This window comes from Bubalus bubalis, chromosome 19 (genome assembly GCF_019923935.1).
Source record: "Bubalus bubalis isolate 160015118507 breed Murrah chromosome 19, NDDB_SH_1, whole genome shotgun sequence".
NCBI classification, from domain to species: Eukaryota; Metazoa; Chordata; class Mammalia; order Artiodactyla; family Bovidae; genus Bubalus; species Bubalus bubalis.
In genome coordinates this window covers 70,630,748-70,653,745 of record NC_059175.1, presented here as the reverse complement: position 1 = coordinate 70,653,745, position 22,998 = coordinate 70,630,748, and the positions used below count along the sequence as shown (strand labels likewise).

General features: G+C 61.7%; 1 protein-coding gene across 4 annotated transcripts; it reads right to left on the bottom strand.

The window, feature by feature from the left end:
• Nucleotides 1–233: 233 nt before the first annotated feature.
• On the bottom strand, nt 234–10,132 carry IRX4 (iroquois homeobox 4). Of its 4 annotated transcripts, none has more exons than XM_006051700.4 (6): nt 9,029–10,132; nt 4,734–4,873; nt 4,004–4,255; nt 3,219–3,328; nt 2,024–2,352; nt 234–1,617 (listed from the first exon to the last, which is right to left on the bottom strand). In XM_006051700.4, exons 2-6 carry the CDS (start codon nt 4,776–4,778, stop codon nt 785–787), a joined length of 1,569 nt encoding a protein of 522 aa, XP_006051762.3. In that variant the 5' UTR covers nt 4,779–4,873; nt 9,029–10,132; the 3' UTR covers nt 234–784. The 4 variants fall into 4 exon arrangements, with proteins under 4 accessions (XP_006051762.3, XP_044788380.2, XP_044788381.2 ...); XM_044932445.2 differs by lacking the exon at nt 9,029–10,132 and adding an exon at nt 8,827–8,883; XM_044932446.2 differs by lacking the exon at nt 9,029–10,132 and having other exon boundaries at nt 3,219–3,310; nt 4,734–5,061.
• Between the last annotated feature and the right edge of the window lie 12,866 nt (nt 10,133–22,998).

Genomic DNA, 22,998 nt, shown 5'->3' with positions numbered 1-22,998 from the left:
ACCTTCTCAAAATTCTGGGGTCTGGCACGAGTAGAGTTGAAAAGTTTGGGGTCTCTAATCACCTTCTAATCGGAAACACTACAGAATCCTGAGTTTAGTATGACTGTTTTTTGAAACAATGGCTTCACTTTAGGTCTTGGGCTCTGTAAGCCGCCCCGCTGCTGCCCTCGGGGATGGGGAGATGGGCAGCTTCTCTCTCACGTTTCCAAATCGCTGGGTTTTACACGTGCTCATTTTGCAATGCAAACACCATCACTCGGTTTTATTGGTTTTGTTATATCAGCCTCTGAAGCAGGCAATTACTGGTGTGAACATACATTAAAAAAACATTTTATCGGGTTAAGAGTGTTCAACAGTGTAAACTCGGTGAAGTGCTGTTGGTGAAAAGTATGTGCTGAGGATGAAATCGGAAGGTCAGCAGGCTGAGGAGTCTTCACGAGGAACAGCGGCAAGCCTCAAACCCAGAGGGGACAGCAACACAAACGGGCCTCGAACGACGCGTCTTCGCATGTAAACTTTTGGACGTAAACTTTATGCTTCAGGGTGTCTCCCTGCTGCTCTGAGAGCAGCCCTGTCCGGCCGGGTCCCTCGGTTGGGGAGGGCCCGGCCGACTCCTGTCCGTGGCCCCGGGGAGCCCGAGTTCAGACGCTCCCTCCGGGGAGGGCTGGCGGCCTGAGCTGCGCCGCCCTTTCGCCTCGCTTTGGACACTCGGTAAAAAAGGGTAGGCCACGTTCGCGCCTGCGGCCTGAGCGCCGGTTCTCTCCTCGCCCCGCCGCCCTGACCTTTAGGCGCAGAAGGGCTTGCCGCCGGCCTTTGGCACGGCCAGCAGGTCCTTGGCGTTGCCGGCGGCGGGGGCGTCGGGGGGCGCAGCGGGCGGGAAGGGGCGCTCCAGGGGCGTGGTCAGCACGTTGGCGCCCGCCCCCAGCGAGCGGCCCAGCGACCCCCGGTCCAGGAGCGCGCTCTTGGCTGTGGCCCAGGCCTGGTTCAAAGTGCTGTGCCTGAGGATGGGGTCGTGGAAGACCCCGTCTACCCAGTTTCTGAGACTGGTTACCGGGGAGTCCTGGTGCCTGTCCAGGGCACCGGCAGGGGCCGGGGCCGCGGGCGAGGAGGAGGCGGGTGCCGAGGAGGGGGCCGCAGGGCCCGCGGGGGGGCCTTGGCGCCTGAGCATGCACGAGGGAAACTCAGTCTGGCTGAAGGCGGTGGCGGTGGCCGCGGTGGCCGTGTGTGCCAGGGACCAGATGCGCGGCTTGGCCTCGAGGCCGGCCGACGCCCCAGAGGGAGCGAAGCCCAGCTTAGACTCGCAGACCTGTGGGCCGCCCCCCGCGCCCGCGCCCGCCGGCTGCTCCGGCCCGGCCGCCGCGCTCCGGAGGCAGCTCCGGGCCCTCTCCAGGTCTTGGTCCAGAGCGGCCCCGTCCCCGGCGGCCAGGGGCAGCCGGAGGGCGCCCGGAGCCTCCTTCCCCGGGGCGCTGGGCCCTTCCGGCCCGGTGGGGATGCGATCCAGGCCACCGTCCAGGGGCTGGAAGGGAGGCTTCAGCTCGCACTCTGGGGGTTCTCCCTCCAGGGGGTCAAAGTCCTCCAAGTCGCTGAGCTCCAGGTCCTTGCCTTTGCCGATGGGCTCTGCCGGGAGAGAAAGAGTGACCAGTGAAGGGAGACGGGGTGGCGGTTCGCCGAACCCGGTACCCTCCTTTCCGGTTCTGAGCGCATGGTTAGGGGCCACTTTTGAGCGAGGAAAAACATGTGCTTATTTCCTCTAGCTCCCATCTCCTCCAGGCTCCTGGGTCCCCGAACAGGGACCAATCTGATTCCGGCCTCCTACCAACGGGGTGATTTTGCGCGAGTCCCAGCTCACTGCTTGGGTCCCCTGGCTCACACAGCCTCGCTTCCTCGGGGCCAGGGCACTCCATTCGCAGCTTAGGCCCAGGGGCTTGCCTTATCCCACGCCTTTAGAGGTCCGAAAACACGAGAGAAGGCGCAGGGAGCCCCGCCCTGAGACCAGGCCCCGCACCACCAGCCTCCCGGGTACCTTCAGCCTTGGTACTCTTGAGGGGCTGCCCCCGGCCTTCCTCCTCGCCCCCTTCTTCCTCCTCGCCCTCGGGGTAGGGCCGCTTCTCATCTGCACACTTGTTCCTCGGAGGCCAGGTCATCTTGTTCTCCTTCTTGAGGCGCCGGCGCGCGTTGGCGAACCAGGTGGAGACCTGCGTGAGGGTCATCTTGGTGATGATGGCCAGCATGATCTTCTCGCCCTTGGTGGGGTAGGGGTTCTTGCGGTGCTCCTGCAGCCAGGCTTTGAGCGTGCTGGTGGTCTCCCGCGTGGCGTTCTTCCGCCGCGTGCCGCTGTCCATGGTCCCGTACCTGGGGACAAGCTGGGCAATGGGGTGCCGGCAGCGGCCCGCACTGCGGGCGGGGGGCGGCCAGGGCCAGGCCCACGTGGCTTTCCATCCCGGTCGTGGGTGGGGGGGGGGGTGTGTGTTTATGGTGGAATGGGTTTTACCCAGGTGGGCGCTGCCTTTCAATGTTTACATTTGATTAAACCTATATGGAGTCAGAGAGGTCCCAGTGGGTGGGGGAGAAGCCCGGTGCAAGGCCGGCCAGGTCTCTGTCACCCTGTCAGACCCCCATGTCTCTGCGAGGTCCTTTATTGGGCCCCTCTGATCCTGAGACCAGGAAAGCGCATCGCAGGGACGCGAAGCACCCAACGATGCACCGCCAGTGGGCAGAAATGGTCCCGAGCGCCTGTGGGGACACAGTGCCCGCAGGGTCTACGTGCGAGGTCTGCAATTCCAGGTGTCTGTCGCTCCACGAAGGCCTGCCGTCTGCTGGTGCACAAAGTCGCCCCTGTAGGGGCTGTGGGCTGGGCCGGGACGCCCCGCACAGGTCGCACCTCTCCAGGTGGGGGAGGCGGCCGAAGTCTGGGCTTTGGGAGTCGGGAAAGACGGCGTGGGTGCCCCGCGGGAGACAGCTTAGCCTTTAGGCCGTGGAGACACGGGCTCGGTAGGAGGCGGGTGCGCCCAACCCCAGGTCAGCTGGAGCTTGACCCGGGAAAGACCCCATGCTCAGTCGCCCAAACTTTCAGAGGGGGCGTGGCTCGGGGGTCGGGGGCGGTGCCGTGGCGGGGATCGGGGGTGGGACCGTGGGGGGTCGGGGGTGGGACCGTGGGGGGTCGGGGGCGGGACTGTGGGGGTCGGGTGTGTGGGGGGGCGTGGCGTGGTGGCCCTCACCTGTCATACGGGTACTGGCCCAGCGCCGGCTCATAAGGGTAGTAGGCGGCAGCGGCGGGAGGGAGGCCCGCATGCGCAGATCCCGGCGCATCCTTAGAGTCGAAGCTGTTCTGTAGGAGCCCGTGAGCCTGGGGTCGCAGCTTCCGGGATGCGACCCAGCTCGACCCCTCCCCTAGGAACGCTGGCTCCGGCGGGCTTCCCGCAGGCCCCTCGGAAGCCGCCATCCCGCCCCCATCCCCAGCCGCCTGGCCCGGTCCCAGGCTGCCCTTCGGGCCCAGGCAGCGAAGGGACCCCAAGATGTGGAATGAGGAGGAGCAGAGTTGGGGTGTCAGGGAATGAGAGGGGGAAGAGGCTGGGGGCGGGAGCGACTGGGCGACGGCAGAGGCGGAGGGGCTGGGCGGGGGCGCAGGGCGAAGGGAGGGTGGAAATGGGGAGGAGCCCAGCGAGGAGAAGGAGTGGGGGTAGGGGACCGGGTGGGGGACAGGCCCGAGCGAGCTGCGACAGAACCACATATCTGATCCCAACTCAATAGAGAGCAGACAGAAAACAATAAGCACATTCAGTACGAGGCCCTACCCGCCAGAAGCCCCCAACCCTGGGGCTGGTGCGCTCTGAAGGACCATGCTTGGAGGCTAGGGTTAGGGTGGGGCGTGCTCTCCCACCTCCCAACGCCCGGGCCCCAGGGGAGTCGCCCCTCGCCTCCAGTTTGGGGAAAGTGAGTTTGGCAGATAGGGCGGTTGAGGCGAGCGTGGCAGGAAGGTTTGCGAGACACCCCCTCCCCTTACCAGCGAGTAGAAGGCGGACGCTTCGGAGCCGTAGGTCACGTAGTTGCCGTAGCCCTGCGAGCCGCCGTAGGGGCCCCCGTAGACGCCCAGCGCCGCGGCCGAGTTGAGCTCGTGGCGCGCGGTAGCCAGCAGCCGGCTCTCGTAGACCGGGCAGTAGACGGGCGCTTGGGCCGAGGCAGCTGGCCCGGAGTCGGCCAGCGTGCGGCCACCGGACTCGCAGCACGTGCTCAGGGAGTTGGTGGTCATCAGGAACTAGGGGAGAGAGGGGTGAGGAAGGGGGGGGTGCCCCCGGACTCGAGGCTGGGCCCCTGGGCCTGCGTCCGCCCCACGCACACCCCCGGGGGCGCGCACTCCGTATCCTTGGCGGCGCTGCCACCGTCCACACAGGTCCGCGCGTCCCTTTCCAGGATGTAAGTGCGCCCGGTCTCCTCCAGCCACGTGGGGCCCAGCGCCTCCTGGACGGAATGTTCATACCCTCCCCGGGGGTTTCCAAGGCCTCAGCGCGCACGCCCTCGGGTGCCACCTCTCTCCTGGGTCCCCAGGTTCCCCGGGGCACAGCCTCAGAGCCCGGGAGGGGGTGGAGGACAAACAAAAGCGGGAAATGGGGGCCCTGCCCGTCGGTGTTCCTCCGGCCTCTGCCCGCCCCAGGGTGGGTCGCCAGGGGTGCGTGGCGCTGGCCCCGCTCGCTGGGAGGTGATAGCGGGTGGCTGGTCTAGCGGGGCCCCCTTACCTGGGGTGCCGAGGAGTAGGGGTACCCAAACTGCGGGTAGGACATGGCGGGCCCGAGGCCGGCGGGCGGGGCCGGCAGGGTCCTGAGCGAGGGGGCCGGCGTGGCGCGGCCACTGCTCGGGCGCCGCGGGCTTCTAGACACTGGGAGGGCGAAGCAGAAGAGCCGGTTAATGCAGCCACAAGCTCGGTAAACTTTTCTAAGTGGAGAGGAAAGTGAGCCGCGGCGATCCTCTCAGCTTCACAGTCCGGAGCCTGGAGGGGACACTGGGACCGACCGGCCTCGCCGCGGCGACACAAATACATATTTTGCAAAAAAGGAAAAAAAAAAAAAAATGAGTCGTGCGAATCCGTCAAGTCAGCGGTGAGCGGCTTTAAGCAGCGGAGGCTCTGACGTCAGCCCCACGCCGCGCAGCCCGGCCCGGCCGCAGACGCGGGGGTCACTCGGCCCCGGCCCGGCCGGGCGGGGCGGGGACAGGCGGCCGCGCCGCCCGGGGCGGAGGGCGCACGGCCGGAACAAATGAATTTCCTCCGAGGAGCAGTCAACATCGCCCCGACGCACGGAGTTTCTCCTTAGTCACTGAGGACGGAAGGACTTTTAATTAGAAATTAATTAATGAGCAGCTGCTCCTTCCCGCCCCACTGTAATCATTAGTCTCAATTACAAATGAGACGGACGAGGAGTGTGCGAGTGAGGCTTCGCGGGAGCCGTAATCAACAGTTAAAATTAGCTCAGCGCTGGCGCAGACTGCCGGCCTCGGCCCCGCGCGCCCCTCCAGGTGGAAGGCAGGCAGGCAGCTCCGCGGGCCGGCGCGCGGCGGCGGAGGGCGGCGCGCAGCGACTATTGTTTAACGGGGACTGGGCGAAGCCTCCCTGCAGTTCGAACCCCACAGCGGGCCGCAGTTCCAGCACTCGCGCGGCCACGGCGCGCCGTCCACATCTGGGGGTCAGAGTGCCCTGCGTGTGTGGGCCTGGGCCCTCCCCGGAGCCCGCCGCCCCGGGACTCGGTGGGCCAGAGGGTTAGCCACTGCCGGCCGCCGGGGCCCGGGGGAGCCAGCCCCTCCTCGTCCAGTCTGTTCCCGTTCGGCGCACCGGCCCTCCCTTTGCTCGCCCCCGCCCGCCTCGCGGGCCGCCCTCCCCTTGCCCCTCGCGGCTGAACTCGGGACTGCCAGACAGCCCGGCGCGCTCCGAGGAGCAGGTTTCCCGACTCGGCTCCGGGGCCCCTCGCGCTGCGCTCGCTCTTCACGGCCACCTTCGGGCCTAGGCACTGGGGAGGGGGCGCGGGGCGCCTGGCCGGGGCGCCCTTCCTTGCCCGGGGCTCAAGGAGCGGTCGCGGGCACACCCCAGCGCTTCCGCAGCCAATCCCCGGCCTGGGACCTTTCGCGAGCCCGGCGCCCGGGTGGCAAGGGGACGCCCGGGCCACCCGGAACCCCGGCCGGCCTTCGGCGCAGCCACCCAGCGGGGCCCGGGCTCGCCCCTGCAGCTCCCGCCCGGCCGGGCCTCCCGCGGCCGCCGGGAGGGAGCCGTTCTCGGCGGCGCTGTGCAGACTTGCTGGGAACGATCCCTGGGTTCAGACCTGTGAATCGCCCCAGGGTCACCCTCTAATTAATGATGACGTTCTCGCCCTCTCCCCAGCTGCAAACCTGCCTCCCAGAAACGAAATCTGCCCGCTCTGACAGCTTGGTTCAAGGTGATTGATGACTATCTGGAGACCACAGTACGCATCCTATAATATCTGCTGCGTAATTGCTTTAATTTACAGACGAAAAGTACGAGTTCTCCGATCGCTCCGGACCGCAGCCGGCCACGTCCGAGCGGCCCGCCAAAGAAAATCCTCGGAAATAATGAATAGCCGCTCCATGCAAATTATTCAGACAGTTTAGCGTCTGTAGCCGGAAGAGATATATAAAGAACACGAGTCAAATGACATTAATAATTGTTTTTGAATTCTGTATTGATTTCATGGCGGCCGCGTTTCTTTCTTTCTCACCTGAATTGCTAATATCACCTTCCTGTAAATAATAAGGAACTAGCCACCGGGGTTTCTCGGCAGAAATGAATCTCTCCATCGCTCTGCCTCTTGAGCCGCGGCGCCTCCCCTCCCCCACTCTGCCCTGCTCCCCCCTCCTCCCCGTTTTCCTGCTTGGCCGAGGCTTTTAGGAAACATCCTCCTACTTTCCATTATTTATTGTTTACAAACAACTCACTCTCCCCGGGTGATGGGGAGGGGAGGGCGCCCGAGCAGGGGTGGCCGAGGGCTCAGGGAGCGGCCGTCTTCACTGGAGGAAGGCATTCGGCATCCTTTCCTCGCCCCATTCCCGTGGCCGGGGCCCCCGCCGCCCGGCGACTGGAAGCGTTCAGCCGCCGGGGAGGAAGCCACCGCACAGGTCCCAGCGGCCAGGGCCTCGGGGCCACCGCTCGCCGCGTCCAGGCCGCGCCCATTTCCTCCCCGGAGACTCGGCCGCGGCTCCCGGGAAACGGCGCCCCTGAACACGCACCATTCATCTTCTGAGCAGACCTGCACACCCTCGGCGCGCGGTGGGCGCAGCGGGCCGCGCGGCTCTAGGGGAGGGGTTTCAGGGGCTGTCTTGACCCTCGCCGCTAGTTCTGTTTTCCTTTCCGGCCTGAGCGCGCGGACAGACACTCGCAGTCTCGCCCTCGCCCTCCCGGGTCTCGCTGGCTGTCTTCTTTCCCTGGCCCTGAAACCCCACTCGCCCGAGGCGCTTTGCTAGGCCTCTGACCCCGATCCTCGGTGCTGGCCCAGGCCACACTGGCCGCATGAGGGGCCTGCCCCCCCAGTTTGGGGAAGCTTGGGGCTGCGGGAGGAATCTCCCGGCCTTGCGGGCCGCCCACACAGCCCCTGCGAAGCTCCCTGGAGGCCAGGTTACCCCGACCATCTCCACTCGCGGGCACACCCCGACACACTGCTGCCAACCTGTGCCTCTGTCAAGACCGTCTGCCGGAACCCAGTGCTTTCTGGGCCATCTTTGTCCCCTAGTTAAGGCAGGAATAACTCTCCCGCGTGCTTTCCTAAAAGGCCCAGGCGTGAGCTGAGTCCCCGGATCGCTCCCTGAGAGCAGGACAGACCTAGTGGCAGAGTCTCAGGCACCATCAGGCTACACGTGCCTGCACAGACTCGGCTTCCTGAGCCCGCTTCCTCGAAGGACCCCCGGTTCTAAAAACACGCCCGCAGGCAGGAACTGCCGGAAACCAAGCGCTTCCCCACGGACAAGGCAGCGCCTCGATTTTGGCCAGATGCCCCCACGGGCCTGCTGAATTCCGAGGGAGCCGGGGCTGAGGGGCCCTGAGGACGATTAGTCCCCAGTCCTAGAGGTCCTTGGCGCTCCCTTGTTGCCCAGGGGTGCTGTCGGCCGTCAGAACCACGGCTGGCCCTGGGGAGAGAGGCCGGGTCCTGACCCTCCTCTGCTCTCGGCAGGGCTTCTCCCCTGAGACCAGTTGAGCCCCCGAGGTCTGACCGGTCCCCAGAGTTCTTTCCTGGGGCCTCCGCTCCCTTGCCCCGAGAGTCGCGCGGGCACGACGCGGGGGTGGGGGGCCCGCTCCAGCCCGGAAAAGTTGACCCGAGCCGGGAGGCTAGGGCGGGGGCGTGCAGCCCAGGGCAGGGCCTTCCTGTCTCAGGCGCCGGGCCCACTGCTCTCGGACACCGGGCGGGGTGTGGGGCTCGGGGGGTTCTAGGTGTCCCGAAGCCCCACTCGCTAACCCCAAGCCTGGCGGGTCGCTCTTTCGCAGCCGCTCCTCTGGGGTCTCCCGCGAAGCCCCGGGTGAGCTGCAGGCGCGCGGGATGAGTCCTCCTCGCGAAACGCCCCGCGCTCCGCCCGTTCCCTCCCGCTTTCCCACCGCGGCCCCGCCGCTGGCTCCCAGGGCGCCGCCCGAGCCGGGAAGGCTGGCAGCCGGGCGTCCCAGCGCAGGCCCCCGGCTCCGCGAGGCCCCCGTGCCCCAAGCCGCCCCCGCCCCCCGTTTTCCCTCCACTTGCGGCATACGCGGCCGCCTCCAGAGACCCCACCGGCGGGCAGCAAACTTTGCGCCCCCAGCGCAGGAGCTATCCTCGCAAAGTTTGCGCGGCCGGGCCCACTCCCTACCTGCGCCGGGGACGCGCCCGCCCGCGCCGCTCGGGCGCCGGGGCCGCGGAGAGCAGCGCGCAGCCCGGAACGCACCGGGGAGTCGCCGCCGCCGCCGCCGCCGCCCGCGCCCCTCGGCGGCCGCGCGGAGCCTCCGCCTCCCCGGCCGGGGGGAGGGGTCTCGGAGCCCCGGGGCGGGGGCGGGCGCGGGGACCTCGCCTACCTGCGGTGGCGCCGGGCCACTGCCGGCCGCCCGCGAGGGCTCCGCGCGGCCGCTCGGCGCGCGCGCTCCAGCGGGGAGCGGGCGACAACTAATGGAGACATTTCCAGGCGGAGCACCTGGCGAGCGAGCGGAGCGCGCCGGCGTCCCCAGGCGCCGCGGTCGTCAGCCGAGCCCGCACCGGCGTGACGTGGGCGAGCGAGCGCACGGCTCCCACCCGGCCGCCCATTAACGCTTTCCCCCGCGGGCGCCGCGCGCTCGCCGACTTTTCCCCTCCGCCCGGCCGGCGCAGGGCGACCGGGGCGCGCGGGGCGCTGGGGCCGGGATGAGGGGCGCCCTCGGACGGCGGTGGGGTAGGGGGCGAGGGCACCCCGGCTCGAGAGGACCCTCCGGCCGGAACAGGAGGGCCTCGATCGGGCCAAGTACTCGAGGCGGCCTTAGGGTCCTCGCGGGCCTTCAGAGGGCCCTCCCCGCGCCCGGCTTTGCTTCTTGGGCCTCCGGAGCCGCTCCGGGACAGGACCCCAGGGTCTCCCCCTTCCGCCCAGACCCTCTCTCGCCAGTCCCCACTCCCCAGTCCTCTCTTGGCCTTAGTATCCCGGCGCTGGGGATCCAATGGAGCGCCTGGGTGCTGAAGGCCCAGTGCTCCTTGGAGGGGGCTGGGGTCCTGGCTCCAGGGCCCGCCTCTCTCTCGCCCCTCCCCCAACGCTGCCCCTTCACCCTGGGGAGCCCACTTTCCGATGTGTCCCTGCTGGGCCCCATCGGATCTGACGCTCAGGGCAGCGGGCCCTGGGCTGGGCGGGAGCCTGGCTGTGGGCAGGGGGCTTAGGCAGGTGGATCTGGGTGTGTCCAGGTGACAGGGCCTGCTTGGGGACCAGTGAACCTGTGACCAGGACCTGGCCCACGACGAGGCCTCCTGCCAGGAGGGCTTTATCAGTTCTTCCGGAGCCCTGCTGGCCTGGGCCTTTGGCCTTCTAGCGTTTCCATGTGGACAGTCTGTGGCTTCTGCCCCCTGCGGCTGGGAGGGCAGGCCGGTGTGGTGGGCCCAGGTCCCGGCTTCCCTGACTCCTGACCCTCCCCCAGCCCACCCTGAACCCCCTGCCCTTGTGTCCTCCCAGATCCTTGTCACTTCCACTTCAGAGAACCCTGAACTTGTTTCTGCTGTGATTCCTGGCTAAGGTTTGCCGACTTGGAGAATGCCTGAAAAAACTTACTTGCTGCCAGCCCACCCCTTTTCTGCAGCAGGTGGAAAGGCCGAGAGTGTTTGCCAGGCTTCACTGGTGGAGGGTGGTGCTCCGGGCTGGGGCGACTTTGTGTTCAGTGTTGTCGTGGTGGGCCTGTGGGGCTTCCTCTGGGAGAGGAGGGGCCCTGTGCCCATCCCCCCCACCCCAGCTTCGGGCCCTGGTGCTTCCAGTGGCTTCTGTGGGGGGAGGGGATCAGCTCTGGCCTCTGGGCCTGCTCTGTAACAGGAGGCCGGGCCTCCTCCAGGCCGACTCCCTGCAGGCATGTCCCTGTCCCTCTGCCCTGGGCTGATGGAAGTGTTCCGGGAAGGGGTGTCCAGCGGGAAGGAGATGGGGGCAGTGAGTTGCACCCTGGAGAGGGGTGGGGTTTGCCTGCAGCTCTGCCTGTTTCTTTGTCCCCTCCTTCCTGCTGTGCTCGATGCTCTGGGCTGTATCCCGGGGCCAATAAGACAGGCCGCCAGGTCCCCTAGAGAGAGGCTTACCTGGACTCAGATTCTTTTCATAGCTGAAGATGAGCAAGGCAGGCTTGTGTTTACGACCTCGATAGGGTGATAAACTCAATTCACATTCACCAGGGCCTCCCTCTTTAGCAATAACACACTGCTGTGTCAGGGAGCCCAGGCAGCCCAGAGGCTGTGTTCCTGCAGGGTTTCTGTAGCCCTGACCGCTCCAGGCGTCTGGAGGTGGCACCACTGGGAGACCTTCCTTGGGAGTGAGGGCTTCCCTTCCCTGGACTCACCCACAGACCGTCATCTGGATGCTGTCAGCCCGGACCTGGCTCTGGCCCCTGACTGAGGGCTGGAAGCCTCAGGTGCCAGCCTCTGTCCCCTAGCCCCTGAGCTTGGGCAGGGAGCTGCCCCAGCCCTCCGGCCTCCCTGCCAGGGCTGCCTGGCTCTGAGGAAATGTTGAAGCAGCCCTGGCTGGCAAGGCATCTCTTGGGCATTGGAGGGGTCCTCGTGGAAAGTGAGCGGGCAGCCTGGGCTCCTCCGGAGGGCTGCCGCTCCCCTCCCCCGCCCCCTGGCCTGGCACGAGCTGCCTGCCGCTGTGCCCCCACCTCTGGTCAGTCCTTGGCTCCCCAAAAGCACCTTTCAATCCCTCTTTTGTTTTTCCTGTTGGCAGAACCCGAGTGCAATCTGAAACAAAAGTCTCTGTGCCCCTGGGGCTTGGCCCTGCCTATATCCTCCCCCTCGCCTGAACCTTGCTGTGACTTGCAGAGGCATTTGGGGGTTGAGAGCCGGAGCTGGCGCTGACAAGGCCAGCTCCCACACTGCCCCCGTGCCTGCCATCGCCCAGGGGTCCGGGTGTCCACGGCACCCTGCTCCCCGAGGACGCAGGAAGGACAAGAGGCTCTCACCCGGCCCCGAGAGGATACTGAAGGGACTGTTCCTGAGTGAGGACTGCTTCGGAGAGACCCCCAGGCCCAGCTGTCCCAGGGATGCTGCTGTTCTTGGAAGGCGCCAGGCCTCGGTCACACTCAATGGCTCGACTGAGCTGTGTAGTGGGACCTGGGTCCCAGGGCTGCAGCGAGCAGCCTCCTTCATCTTTGCAAAGGGTCCTCTGGGGAGCCTGTTTCCCTCTGGCTCCAGGGGCTGCAGGGGAACCTTTCTGGCTTCCTTTCTCCCCTTGGAAGTTCAGCTCCCAGCTCCGAACAGCTTCCAGCACAGTTTGAGAGGGTTTCCTTGTTTCAGAGCAGCATGGCCTCCGGATTAGGCCCAGGGACCTGTGGCCTGGCCCCTGCCTGGGGCACCTCGAGGGGCCGGGCGGGCCTGGCGCGGCGTGCCTGCGTCTCACCCCCATTCCTCTCAGGTGGGAGGGAAACCGCAGCCGCAGAGGTCAGCACGTGTGTTTTGCTTACTCCTTGCTTTCGGAACACGTGTGTCTGTAACGTTGAGGTGCGTCGGCAGATGTCAGGGAGGTTTCTCCTTTGAGAAGTGGAGGCTGTTGACCCGCACCAAGCCTGTACTTGGCGTGCTTAGACGCAATGTGTTCTCCGGGCCCGACCTTGAACCGCCTACGCCCTAGCCCCGAACGGCCGTCCAAAGGAGAGGACGTTATTGTGAATCTTAGAGGAGAGTGACGCTACACACTGTTGCCCTGGAACGTGAATATCGTTCTGAAGCCCTTCACACAGAAAAGAGGAAAGAAAGCAGGCTGGAGAGAAGTGGAAACCTAACCCCAGGGGGTGAGCTGGTATTCGTGTAGGGGACCTCCCCAAACAGTGCAGCGGTGAGACCCTTCACCGAGGAGCCTCCCTGGGCGTCCGCCGGGAATTTGCCTGGAGAAGGAGTGTGCTTCCCTGGATGGAAGAAGAGCCGCACCCCCCAGTCTCCCCGACTGCTCTCCTGCAGTCTCTGCACAGAACACTTACTCAGGGAGAAGGTGGCCGGTGCCTAGTGGCCTGTGCACGGGTCAGCAGGTAGATGCGGAGTGGGTGCAGGGAGGGGGCACTGCGCCGTGGCCTCCACCTGCTGCCCGGGTGCCCCCACCTCTCCTCTCCCTCCCAGAGGGGTTCGGGGTTCGGCGGTTTGTGGGAGGCTGCATCCCAGGCCCCCAGGGCACTCTGCGCTCAGCAGGTCTGCAGTGGAGGAGTGCCTGCACCTCCTCGCATGTCACCGTCCCGGGAGATCTGGCGTGTCCCCGTCCAGGGGTGACTCGGAAGGCGTGCCGCCCTCTGAAGGCAGTCCCCCCGTCCCCACCGCATCTGGGGAACACTGCAGAGCCCCCGTCAGACCCCAGTGTAGCTGGTGGCTCCCCAGAGGTGACCAGTGTAACCGCTGGCTTTCAATTACTATGGCAGTAAATCATCCAGGAACGTCCTCCAGGACTTGGCTGGTTTTTATATAAAAAAAAAGCCATTTCAGAGTATTTTTTGAAATCCAATTAATTGAAGGCCCCAGATAAAAGGAACACATTCTTAATGGCTGTAAAATAACCCGAGGGAGGTGAGGAGCTGGGGCCGACTTCAAAGGGCCGCAGAAATACTTACTGTTTTACTTTAAAAGTATCCAGATCAACGACTCAGTTAAAATTACTTATACGTTCAGCAACCTTCCATTTTCTGTTTGAAAGTGAGCACGAGGCGCTCTTCCTGCCCAGGACCCAGACGCTCCAGAGAGGATGTGGCCAGGACGCTGGGTCACATGTGGGCCACTCTCTGCTCAGACCCCACTCCGCGTGGGCTCAGGGCCGCCCCAGGGAGGGATGCGGGGTCTGGGACTGCGTGAGCGAGCCTCTCTCACGGCTCCGGAGTTGGTGGTCCGGGACCTAGCCGGTGTACGTCCTGCCTCAGGCTGGCCCTGCTTTGGGACCCTGAGGCCACGGCCACAGAGCAGTCTCCCCACGTGTGTCTGAGTCTCTGTGTCCATGTGTCCCCTGCATAAGGACACGGGTCACACTGGACCAGGGCCCGCCCTGCCGACCTCATCTTTACTTCCGTGTGCGGTCACCCTGTTTCCAACTGAGAGGGGCACCTCGTGGGTTTGGGGGATGTGGGGGTGCCCCGATGGGCCCTTCCTGGCCTCGGTGTATCCCTCGAGCGGGACCCTCCTTCGCCGTGGCCGCTTACTGCCCCCACGTCACCGCGTGGCCTCAGGCTCTGCTGGCTCGGTTGGTGGTGGTCCCTGGGGGGCCAGCACGTCTCCGGGGCCCAGGGAATGGCCTCATTCTGTGCTCCTTCTGTCCCTCCGCCCGGGTCCGGCAGCACTTCTGATCCAGTGGCTCCGTCAGGGGCCTCGGGGCATCTGTGGGTTCCACTGGCCCTTCCAGATGATCCCAGCGTGGACTCCTGACGACGCAGCTGAGAGGTGGCGGGCTGTCTCGCCTCTGCTCGCTCTGAGGACGTGGTGACGCTTGTCCAGGCAGGACTGGACTGCAGGCACAACTTTGTTGCATGTCTCTGGCCCCCTGACTGCTCCATCTTGGCCGTCTTGTGGGCACCGTGCTCTGCAGAGGGGAGCGGTGGTGGGGAGCGCTGCCTGCCGAGCTGGTGGCTGCCCACAGGGTGGGATGGCACGTCCCGGCCACCTTGGGTCAGGAGTGGCCTGTGACTGCCTCTGGCCATGAGATGTAAGCAGAGGGGACCTCTGTCACAGCAGCGCGGAAGCTGGGACCCATGCACGTGTGGTGACGGCAGCCGCTCGGAGGTGAGGCTCCTGCGCGCGCGCCCTGCTGGACGGGCCTCGGGAGCCCCAGCCCACCACCGTCCCCAGCCACTGGCTTGCTGGCGCTGTTTCCACCAGCAACACCACCTGTCCTGTCTATGGGACACGCTCACTGTTTTGCAAGTCAGATTAATAATGTTATCGTGTAATTGTATGTTATGTGATTGTACTGTAATTGTAAGATATAATTATGAAATGGTGATTGCAAATTATTATGTACTTACATATTATAATTTTTACTTCAGAGAAAGCAGCAGCATCACCTTAAAGGGGAGATGCAGAGTAAAGGCAGAACACACGCGATGCCTTTAAGTGAAGTGGAGGCTCTCAGTCGTGCCCGACTCCTTGCGACCCGGTGGACTACAGCCCACCAGGCTCCTCCCATGGAAAGTGACGTCACTCAGTCATGCCTGACTCTTTGTGACCCCGTGGACTGCAGCCGACCAGGCCCCTCCCTCCATGGGATTTTCCCGGCAAGAGTACTGGAGTGGCGTGCCATTTCCTTCTCCAGGAGATCTTCCCGACAGGGATTGAACCCGGGTCTCCCGCACTGTGGGCAGATGCTTTACCCTCTGAGCCACCAATACATACGATGCCTTTAAAGACAAAATCAAAATCACTCTCCCCATCCTCACTTTCATAGTCACAAAAAATCAGGTGTTTTCATAAAAGTTTCTTAACTTAGAAAGGCTTCTGCTGGGGAACATTTCCAGCCCTTCTGTCCTCCCACTGGGAGATGGGGTGTCTGGCCTGGATTCCACGGCCGGGGGCCTCTGCCTCGGGCTTCCCGAGCGTCCACACCGACTGGAGCTCCCGGGATGGAGGTCTGGAGCAGAACCGGGGAGGACCTGCCTCGGGGCTGACTGCTCGTTACCAGGATGCCAGGACTGGGGACAGAGGACGGTTCTGGCAGCCCCGAATTGCTTATAGAAGAACAATGAGGAAACAGCATTTTAAACCAGCAGCCCCAATACACAAAGAGCAGAAATTCGAGGTTGATCTCCCGGAAGCCAAAGTATTTTTTCTTGTAGTGTAAGGGATATAAGAATATTTTTTATCTTGTTGTTCAGTCGCTCATCTGAACAACAGATGACGGACTCTGTGTGACCTCATGGATTATGTACAGCACGCCAGGCTCCTCTGTCCTCTACTGTCTCCCAGAGTTTGCTAATATTCATGTCTATTGAGTCAGTGATGCCATCCAACCATCTCATCCTCTGTTGCCCCCTTCTCCTCCTGCCCTCAATCTTTCCCAGCATCAGGGTCTTTTCCAGTGAGCCTGCTCTTTGCATCAGGTGGCCAAAGAATTGGAGCTTCAGCTTCAGCATCAGCCCTTCCAATGAATATTCAGGACTGATTTCCTTTAGGATGGACTGGTTGGATCTCCTTGCACTCCAAGGGACTCTCAAGAGTCTTCTCTTGAAGACTCCACAGTTCAAAAGCACCAGTTCTTCAGTGCTCAGCCTTCTTTATGGTCTGACTCTCACAAGCACACATGACTACTGGAAAAACCATAGCTTTTGTCATCTTAAAAAATTATTAGTAAATATAACTATTAAATAATGTTTGTTTTATATATTTAACTTATTATATAATGTTCAATAAACACTTGCTTAACATTAAATAATATTTGGTATTGCCTATTGTCTTTCATCTGGCAGGAATATTCTATTCTGCCACACTCAAATCTCCCCTTGCCCTTTATTCATTTCCCAGGTTTCCATGTCTTACAGTCATGTTTCCCGTCAGCCTTCTTCCGCTTTTATGATCCCGGTGTTCACGTTTGGGCCTTTGGTCCGTCTGGAGAGCGCGTGTGTCGTGATGCGGTGTGAGGCGGGTCGCTGCCGTCTTTCCTCCGATGGGAGCCGCGCCCCTGTCACCCCTCCGAGCTTGCCCTGGCTGGGCAGCCTCTTGACGCCCCGGCCCTTCAGTCCCGCTTGCAGGAGCTGCAGCAGCCGCAGTTGAAGCCCCACTTCTGCCGCGTGTGAAATGAGCTTCGCGGACACAGGCCTCGTCTTCTGAGGTTTCTCTGGAGCCTGTGTGGCCGGAGGCCTGGGGTGAAGGGCTATTCCCAGCCTCAGTCCGGCTCTCTGCTCAGCATGACTCAGGCTGGTACAGCGTCCACGGCTGGGCACGCCCCCTCTCGGCTGACGGGTACAGCTCGGCCGTCCCCTTTCTTGCAGCCCAGCACCCTGTCTGCAGTACGCGCCCTCACTAGGAGAGCATCAGAGATGAAGTCACCAGGGGCGTTGCATTCCAGGCCGCCTAAAGTCTTGTGACAAGCTGCAGGGGCTGTGAATGGTGAAGTTCTGCCCAGGGTCCTGGCCCCAGAGCAGCAGGCACACGGCCTGGCTGGACTCCTGTCCCACCCGTGGGTGCCTCGTTGGGGAGAGGCCGAGTAAGGGAGGACATCTGAGCTGTCCCCATGTCCCTGGAGGGCCTCGGGGGACCTTTCGACAGATCTTGGAGTCCCAGACCCCAACCCTCCTCCAACCTCTTGGTGATAACCCTGATTCTTGGTGCCTGGACATGAGACAATGGACTGGTTCCAAACTGGGAAAGGAGTATATCAAGGCTGTATATTGTCACCCTGCTTGTTTCACTTACATGCAGAGTACATCATGCGAAACACTGGGCTGGATGAAGCACAGCTGAAATCAAGATTGCCGGGAGAAATATCAATGACCTCAGATATGCAGATGACACCACCCTTATGGCAGAAAGTGAAGAGGAACTGAAGAGCCTCTTGATGAAAGTGAAGGAGGAGAGTGAAAAAGCTGGCTTAAAACTCAACATTCAAAAAATGAAGATCATGGCATCTGGTCGCATCACTTCATGGCAAATAGATGGGGAAACAATGGAAACAGGGACAGACTTTATTTTTGGGGGCTCCAAAATCACTGCAGATGATGTCTGCAGCCATGAAATTAGGAGATACTTCTCCTTGGAAGAAAAGCTATGACCAACCTAGACAGTATATTAAAAAAGAGACATACTTTGCAGGTAAAAGTTCATACAGTCAAAGCTATGGTTTTTCCAGTAGTCATTTATGGATGTGAGAGTTGGACTATAAAGAAAGCTGAGCACCGAAGAATTGATAGTTTTGAACTGTGGTGTTGGAGAAGACTCTTGAGAGTCCCTTGGACTGCAAGGAGATCCAACCAGTCACTCGTAAAGGAAATCAGTCCTTATATTCAGGAAAATCATTCCTGAATATTCATTGGAGGGACTGATGCTAAAGTTGAAACTGTAATACTTTGGCCACCTGATGCAAAGGGCTGACTCACTGGAAAAGACCTTGATGCTGGGAAAGATTGGGGGCAGGAGAAGAAGAGGATGACAGAGGATGAGATGGTTGGATGGCATGACTGACTCTATGGACACGCGGCCATGAAGATCTGTCTCAGCCAAGTACATACGTGAATAAAAAGAACGGACACTCGTGGAGCAAATGCCAGGCCTCTCTGGCCATCAGTGCGGGTCCCCAGCTGGTGGAGGAGACTTGTCCTCTTTGGTCCCCTGGTCTTCATGGTCACGGGGAAAAGGTCACTGGTTTTCTCTTTCTTTTTTCTGCCTAGTTTTATTTATTTGAAGTAGAGTTGATTTACAACGGTGTGTTACTTTCTGCTGTACAGCAGAGTGACTCAGTTCTACATATATACACATTCTTTTCCGTATTATTTGCATGATGGTTTATCACGGGATATTGAATATAGTTCCCTGTGCCCTGCAGTAGGATTTTGTGGTATATCCATGGATTTCGGGATTTCCTTTAGTTCTTAAAGGTTTTTTTTTTTTTTTCTGGACTGGATGTTGGGCCTAGTGGTCTGAAAGATCCTGAGCTTTGAGAAATCCTCTATGGACTAAAACTTAAAAAAACCATCCATCTGTTAGTTGCTACATTTTAGCTGACTCTGTGCTTTCCTGGAAAATCCCATGGGTGGAGGAACTTGGTGGCTGCAGTCCATGATGCAGCTGAGAGTCGGACACGACTGAGCGACTTCACTTTCCCTTTTTGCTTTCATGCATTGGAGAAGGAAATGGCAACCCACTCCAGTGTTCTTGCCTGGAGAATCCCAGGGACGGGGGAGCCTGGTGGGCTGCCGCCTGTGGGGTCGCACAGAGTTGGACACGACTGAAGCGACTCAGCAGCAGCAGCGCCTGCAGTTGCCCCGCCCAGAGGAGCTCGCGGGGGAGACGGGCACGCCCACCTTTAGCGCAGCCAAGTGCCATGAGGACAGCAGGTGGATTATGCAGGAGGGAGGGGGTGCTTTCACAGGAACCCCAGAAACAGACCGTCTGTGTCCAGTCCGATCTTGGTTTCCAGGGCTTCCTGCGACTCCTGGCAGGCGGCTCAAGCGTGAGTCCCGGCAGTGAGGCAGGCGTCCTGCTGGATGGCGGGGCGGCGTCTCTCTATGGGCCGCGGCTGCTGCAGGCCTGTGCTCAACAGGAAATCAATACCCATCTTCCCGCCTCACTGCCCCGGGATCTCGTTTTCCCGTTGTGTGTGTTCGCCGCTGATTTGCTCTCCAGGTCTGATGTTGCCATTTTGCAGCCTGCCTCTGACCGAGGGTTACAACTTTGTTAGATATCTCTCATCGTTCCCCCCGCCCCCCGAAACCATAGGCTCCTTGGTGATCCTGGTGCCGACCGCATGCCGCGCTGCTGTGGCTGGGCAGCTCCTGGTGGCTGGCTGTCTGCAGAGGCATTCCAGCACGCCGGCTGTGGGGGGCTCGAGTCTCAGCCCTCACCTGCGATGCCTCTCTTGTCAAGGGTGCCTCCTCCTGTTTGGCCTCTGGTTGATGGTGGACTGACCTCGTGGGGGCCTCTTATCAGCGGCCAGCGGAGCCTCCGTGGGTCAGAGGCCGGGGAGCAGGCTTGTGCAGCCGCATGGATGGCCTGGGGTCACCGCCTGCCCTCGGAGGGAGCCATGCCGAGCCACACCCGTTCCTGCTCCGACGGGGCCATGGGGACCCTGCCCCTGAGTGCAGGGGGCTCTCCAGCAGGCCCCCCACCCCAGACCCTCAGGGAGGACGTGGCCGGCTGTGCCTGCCCCTCTGGGGGGAGACAGCAGGGACCCGTGGTGGGCAGGGCGGTCCGCTTGGCCCATCTTTTGAAACGACGTGGAACATGCACGGTGGGACCGCGAAGGCGCTGGGTCCTCCTAGTCCCAGCTTCACATTTTAAAACTGTCTGTTATGGAAAACTCCAAGTGGTTACAAAGATAAAGAGGATCACAGACTGGAGAGAAGATGCAGGTGTTCATCGACCAGTTTTTATGTAAACTCGCTCCAAGCCTCGTGGCCAGTCTGACCCACTGTCCCCAGGCCGTTGGCTTTGAAGCTCATTCAGGGCCTCGTATCTGTAACTATTTCAGTATCTCTGGTGCTAGGGTGCTAAGTTGCTGCCGTCGTGTCCGACTCTCTGTGACACCCTGGACTGTAGCCCGCCAGGCTCCTCTGTCCATGGGATTCCCCAGGCAAGAAGATTGGAGCGGGTTGCCATTTCCTCCTCCAGGGCATCTTCCCGACCCAGGGATCGAGCCCGCCTGTCTAATGTCTCCTGTGTTGGCAGGTGGGTTCTTTACCACTGGCGCCACCTTTATCGGGGCTGAAACTGCCTGGTGTTGGCCATGGGAGCGTCCTCCCGGGGCAGCGATGGTGGAGGCCTCCTTGCTTTCGGGCACAGCAGTGGGTTCTGGGCCTGTCTTGTGCCTCCTGTCCCAGTCCTGGGGACATCGGCTCCTGCTGGAGTCTTGGCCGCTTCGGCAGACAAGCGCTGCTCCTTGGCCACCGCCCAGGATCGCGTCATCAGGTTTAAGGTGGGGGACGGGGCTGCAGGCTGGCTGCAGGGTGCAGCAGGCCCCACGTGGCCCCGCCAGCTTCCCAGGGGCATGGGGGCCACGCAGGGACAGTCCACGCAGGGACATCCAGCAGCCACGTGGGGCTGCAGCCTCCTCGAGAGCCTCATTGGCACCATGAAGGGGACACTTCCAATGTCCACTACCATCTACAAATGGACGTGAGTTTGAGCAAACTCCGGGACTTGGTGATGGACAGGGAAGCCTGGTGTGTGGCAGTCCACGGGGTCGCAAAGAGTCAGATACGCCTGAGCGACGGAACAGAGGTGAACTCTCGGAATACTGTGTCGATCTGTAAAGGGAAGCCTTGCTTTGTATTATGGGACGCCTCTGCAGCAGCTGTGCAGAAAACGCGCTTCTCTTCCTCAAAAAGAATTTCGTTGCCACCACCCGAGAGGGAGGCTGGTTGAGCTGTTCTCACGGCCCCACTGCAAGGACGGTGCAGTTTTCATCAAAGTGACGCAGCCCTGGACGCTCTCTGCGGTGTGTGTCGGGGCAGCTGCAGGCGATTGCGGGGCGGGGGACGGAAGCAGAGGTGCGGGGGTCTCGGTCCCCCAGGAGTGGCACCAAGGTGAACAGCTGTGAGAACAGGGATTTGAAAACCCTTTTCCTGTTGGAACCCCAAATCCCCTAACTGGAAACCCGTCAGGAGGGGCTGCTGAGTCCCCGGGTGCGGGAGGGTAGAGCAGCTTAGAGCAGGCTGCCCCAGTCAGGTCCTTCCTCTTGGACTCCAGGGTTTCCCGTCTTGGTTCTCTAGGGCCGTGCTTCCCAGATAACCCTCCCGGGATGTCTGTGGCAACGGCAGCTTTCCAACAAGGAAACGAGCACCCCTGGATGGTCACAGTCAAGGCGAGCCTCAGCCCAGAGGCTCAAGGGAGAGGGAGGCAAAGAATGAGCCTTGCCCTTGACTTAACTTTTCTGAAACTCGGGGACCCCCTCATGATGCATGACTCCCTGACTTTTGACACTTGTTTAATATTTCACCTGAAATGACCATTTGATTAAAGAGGAAAGCTGGTTGGGATGTGATGCTGGCCCTTCCTGACACTCACGTGTATAACCACGCAGCACACATGTATAACCTTCCTGACGCACGTGTGTATAACCACGAAGCAGGCCCGGACGCGGCGCCGAAAGAGTCCTTTGCTGGCTTGTCATCTCCTTCCTCTGCTTATTGCTTGCCTCCCTTTATTCCAAGTTTCTAGCAAAGTTTCCTGGAACAATAGCTTTCTCTCCTAAACTCAATTGATTTTATGGTCCTCAGAAATGTTTTTCAAGAGCACTTCATTGGAAAAATATTCTTCAGCAGTGTCTGCCAGCAAGCTGACAGAGAAAAAGAGCCCAAGTCACTCGACCACTTTCCACGGTTTAATCCATTGCCGCATTTCTGAGGCTTCAGGAGGATCCAGCCAATAACAGGAACCGTGGTGTTTTGTGGCAAAGACTGATCACAGCTCATCGTCACCAACAATGCGTTAAATCACGGCTCTGCCAGGGCCGTGCAGGAGACAAACAGCCTCCCTGCTTGCCAGGAAGCAATGTCCCCCCACCCCACCCAGGGCCCAGGCTCACCGAACCCCATGGGGCACTGTCAGTACTGGCTGGAGATGCCACTGGTTTGCAGAGGAGAGGTCAGCACTCAGATGATGGTCTGAGGCAGGCACGATTCAGGGGGTCACAGTCAGCCCCTTGCAGTGTGCTTCCCGGGGCTCCTCCCAGTTTCCTAACCCCCACCTGGGCAGGCACCTGTCCTTCCCCGGGGCTCAGTGTCCTCAGCCCCAGGGTCAATCCCGAGCCCCTGCCCTGCGACTGGCCAAGCGCTGTTTTAGTGATCTGTCGCCCTGACAGCCTGCCCAACCTCCGACGTGACAAAGAGCCCCTGTGAGTCACCTGTCCAGCCCACACCTTGGCGGGGGACATGCAGCCTGGAGGAAGGGCCACTGGGAGACACTTCAGAAGCTGCCAGCCACCAGCGTGAGCGTGTTACACGTGCTGGCCACTAAGGGGAGGGAGGTCTGCTTAGGGCTCTTGGTGACAGAAGGAGATAGTTAGAAAGGAGGTCTCTCTGTCTGCTGGATATGGTCACATCTGGAAGTGTCTGGAATGAGGAGATACCACGGCCAGCCTGGGGTAGGGAAGGCCCTAGGGAGGCAGGAGTAGGGCCCCATGAGGCCCACAACCTCCCACTGAGAGTGACCAGACCCCCGTGGGTGACCAGTCCACCATGGGTGACCAACGACCAGTCCCCAAGTATGACCAGTACTCTGTGGGTGACCAGTCCCCTGTGAGTGACCAGTCGACCGTCAGTGACCAGTCTCCTGTGGGTGACCAGTCCGCTGTGAGTGACAAAGTCCCCTGTGGGTGACCAGTCCCTCCTTGGTGACCAGTCCCCTGTGAGTGACAAAGTCCCCTGTGGGTGACCAGTCCCTCCTTGGTGACCAGTCCCCTGTGAGTGACCAGCCCCTGTGGGTGACCGGTCCACCGTCAGTGACCAGTCCCCTGTGGGTGACCAGTCCACCATGGGCGACCAACGACCAGTCCCCAAGTGTGACCAGTCCCCTGTGTGTGACCAGTCCACTGTGGGTGACCAGTCCCCTGTGGGTGACCAGTCCCCTGTGAGTGACCAGTCGACCGTCAGTGACCAGTCTCCTGTGGGTGACCAGTCCGCTGTGAGTGACAAAGTCCCCTGTGGGTGACCAGTCCCTCCTTGGTGAC

Excerpts from the sequence above, each read along its gene's own strand:
- IRX4 (XM_006051700.4), bottom strand. The coding sequence starts at position 4,778 with ATGTCCTACCCGCAGTTTGGGTACCCCTACTCCTCGGCACCCCAG. Across the intron at positions 3,329-4,003 it reads CGTCCGCCTTCTACTCGCTG|AACAGCTTCGACTCTAAGGA; the intron begins GTAAGGGGAGGG and ends GGGCTCCTACAG. Across the intron at positions 2,353-3,218 it reads GGCCAGTACCCGTATGACAG|GTACGGGACCATGGACAGCG; the intron begins GTGAGGGCCACC and ends GCTTGTCCCCAG.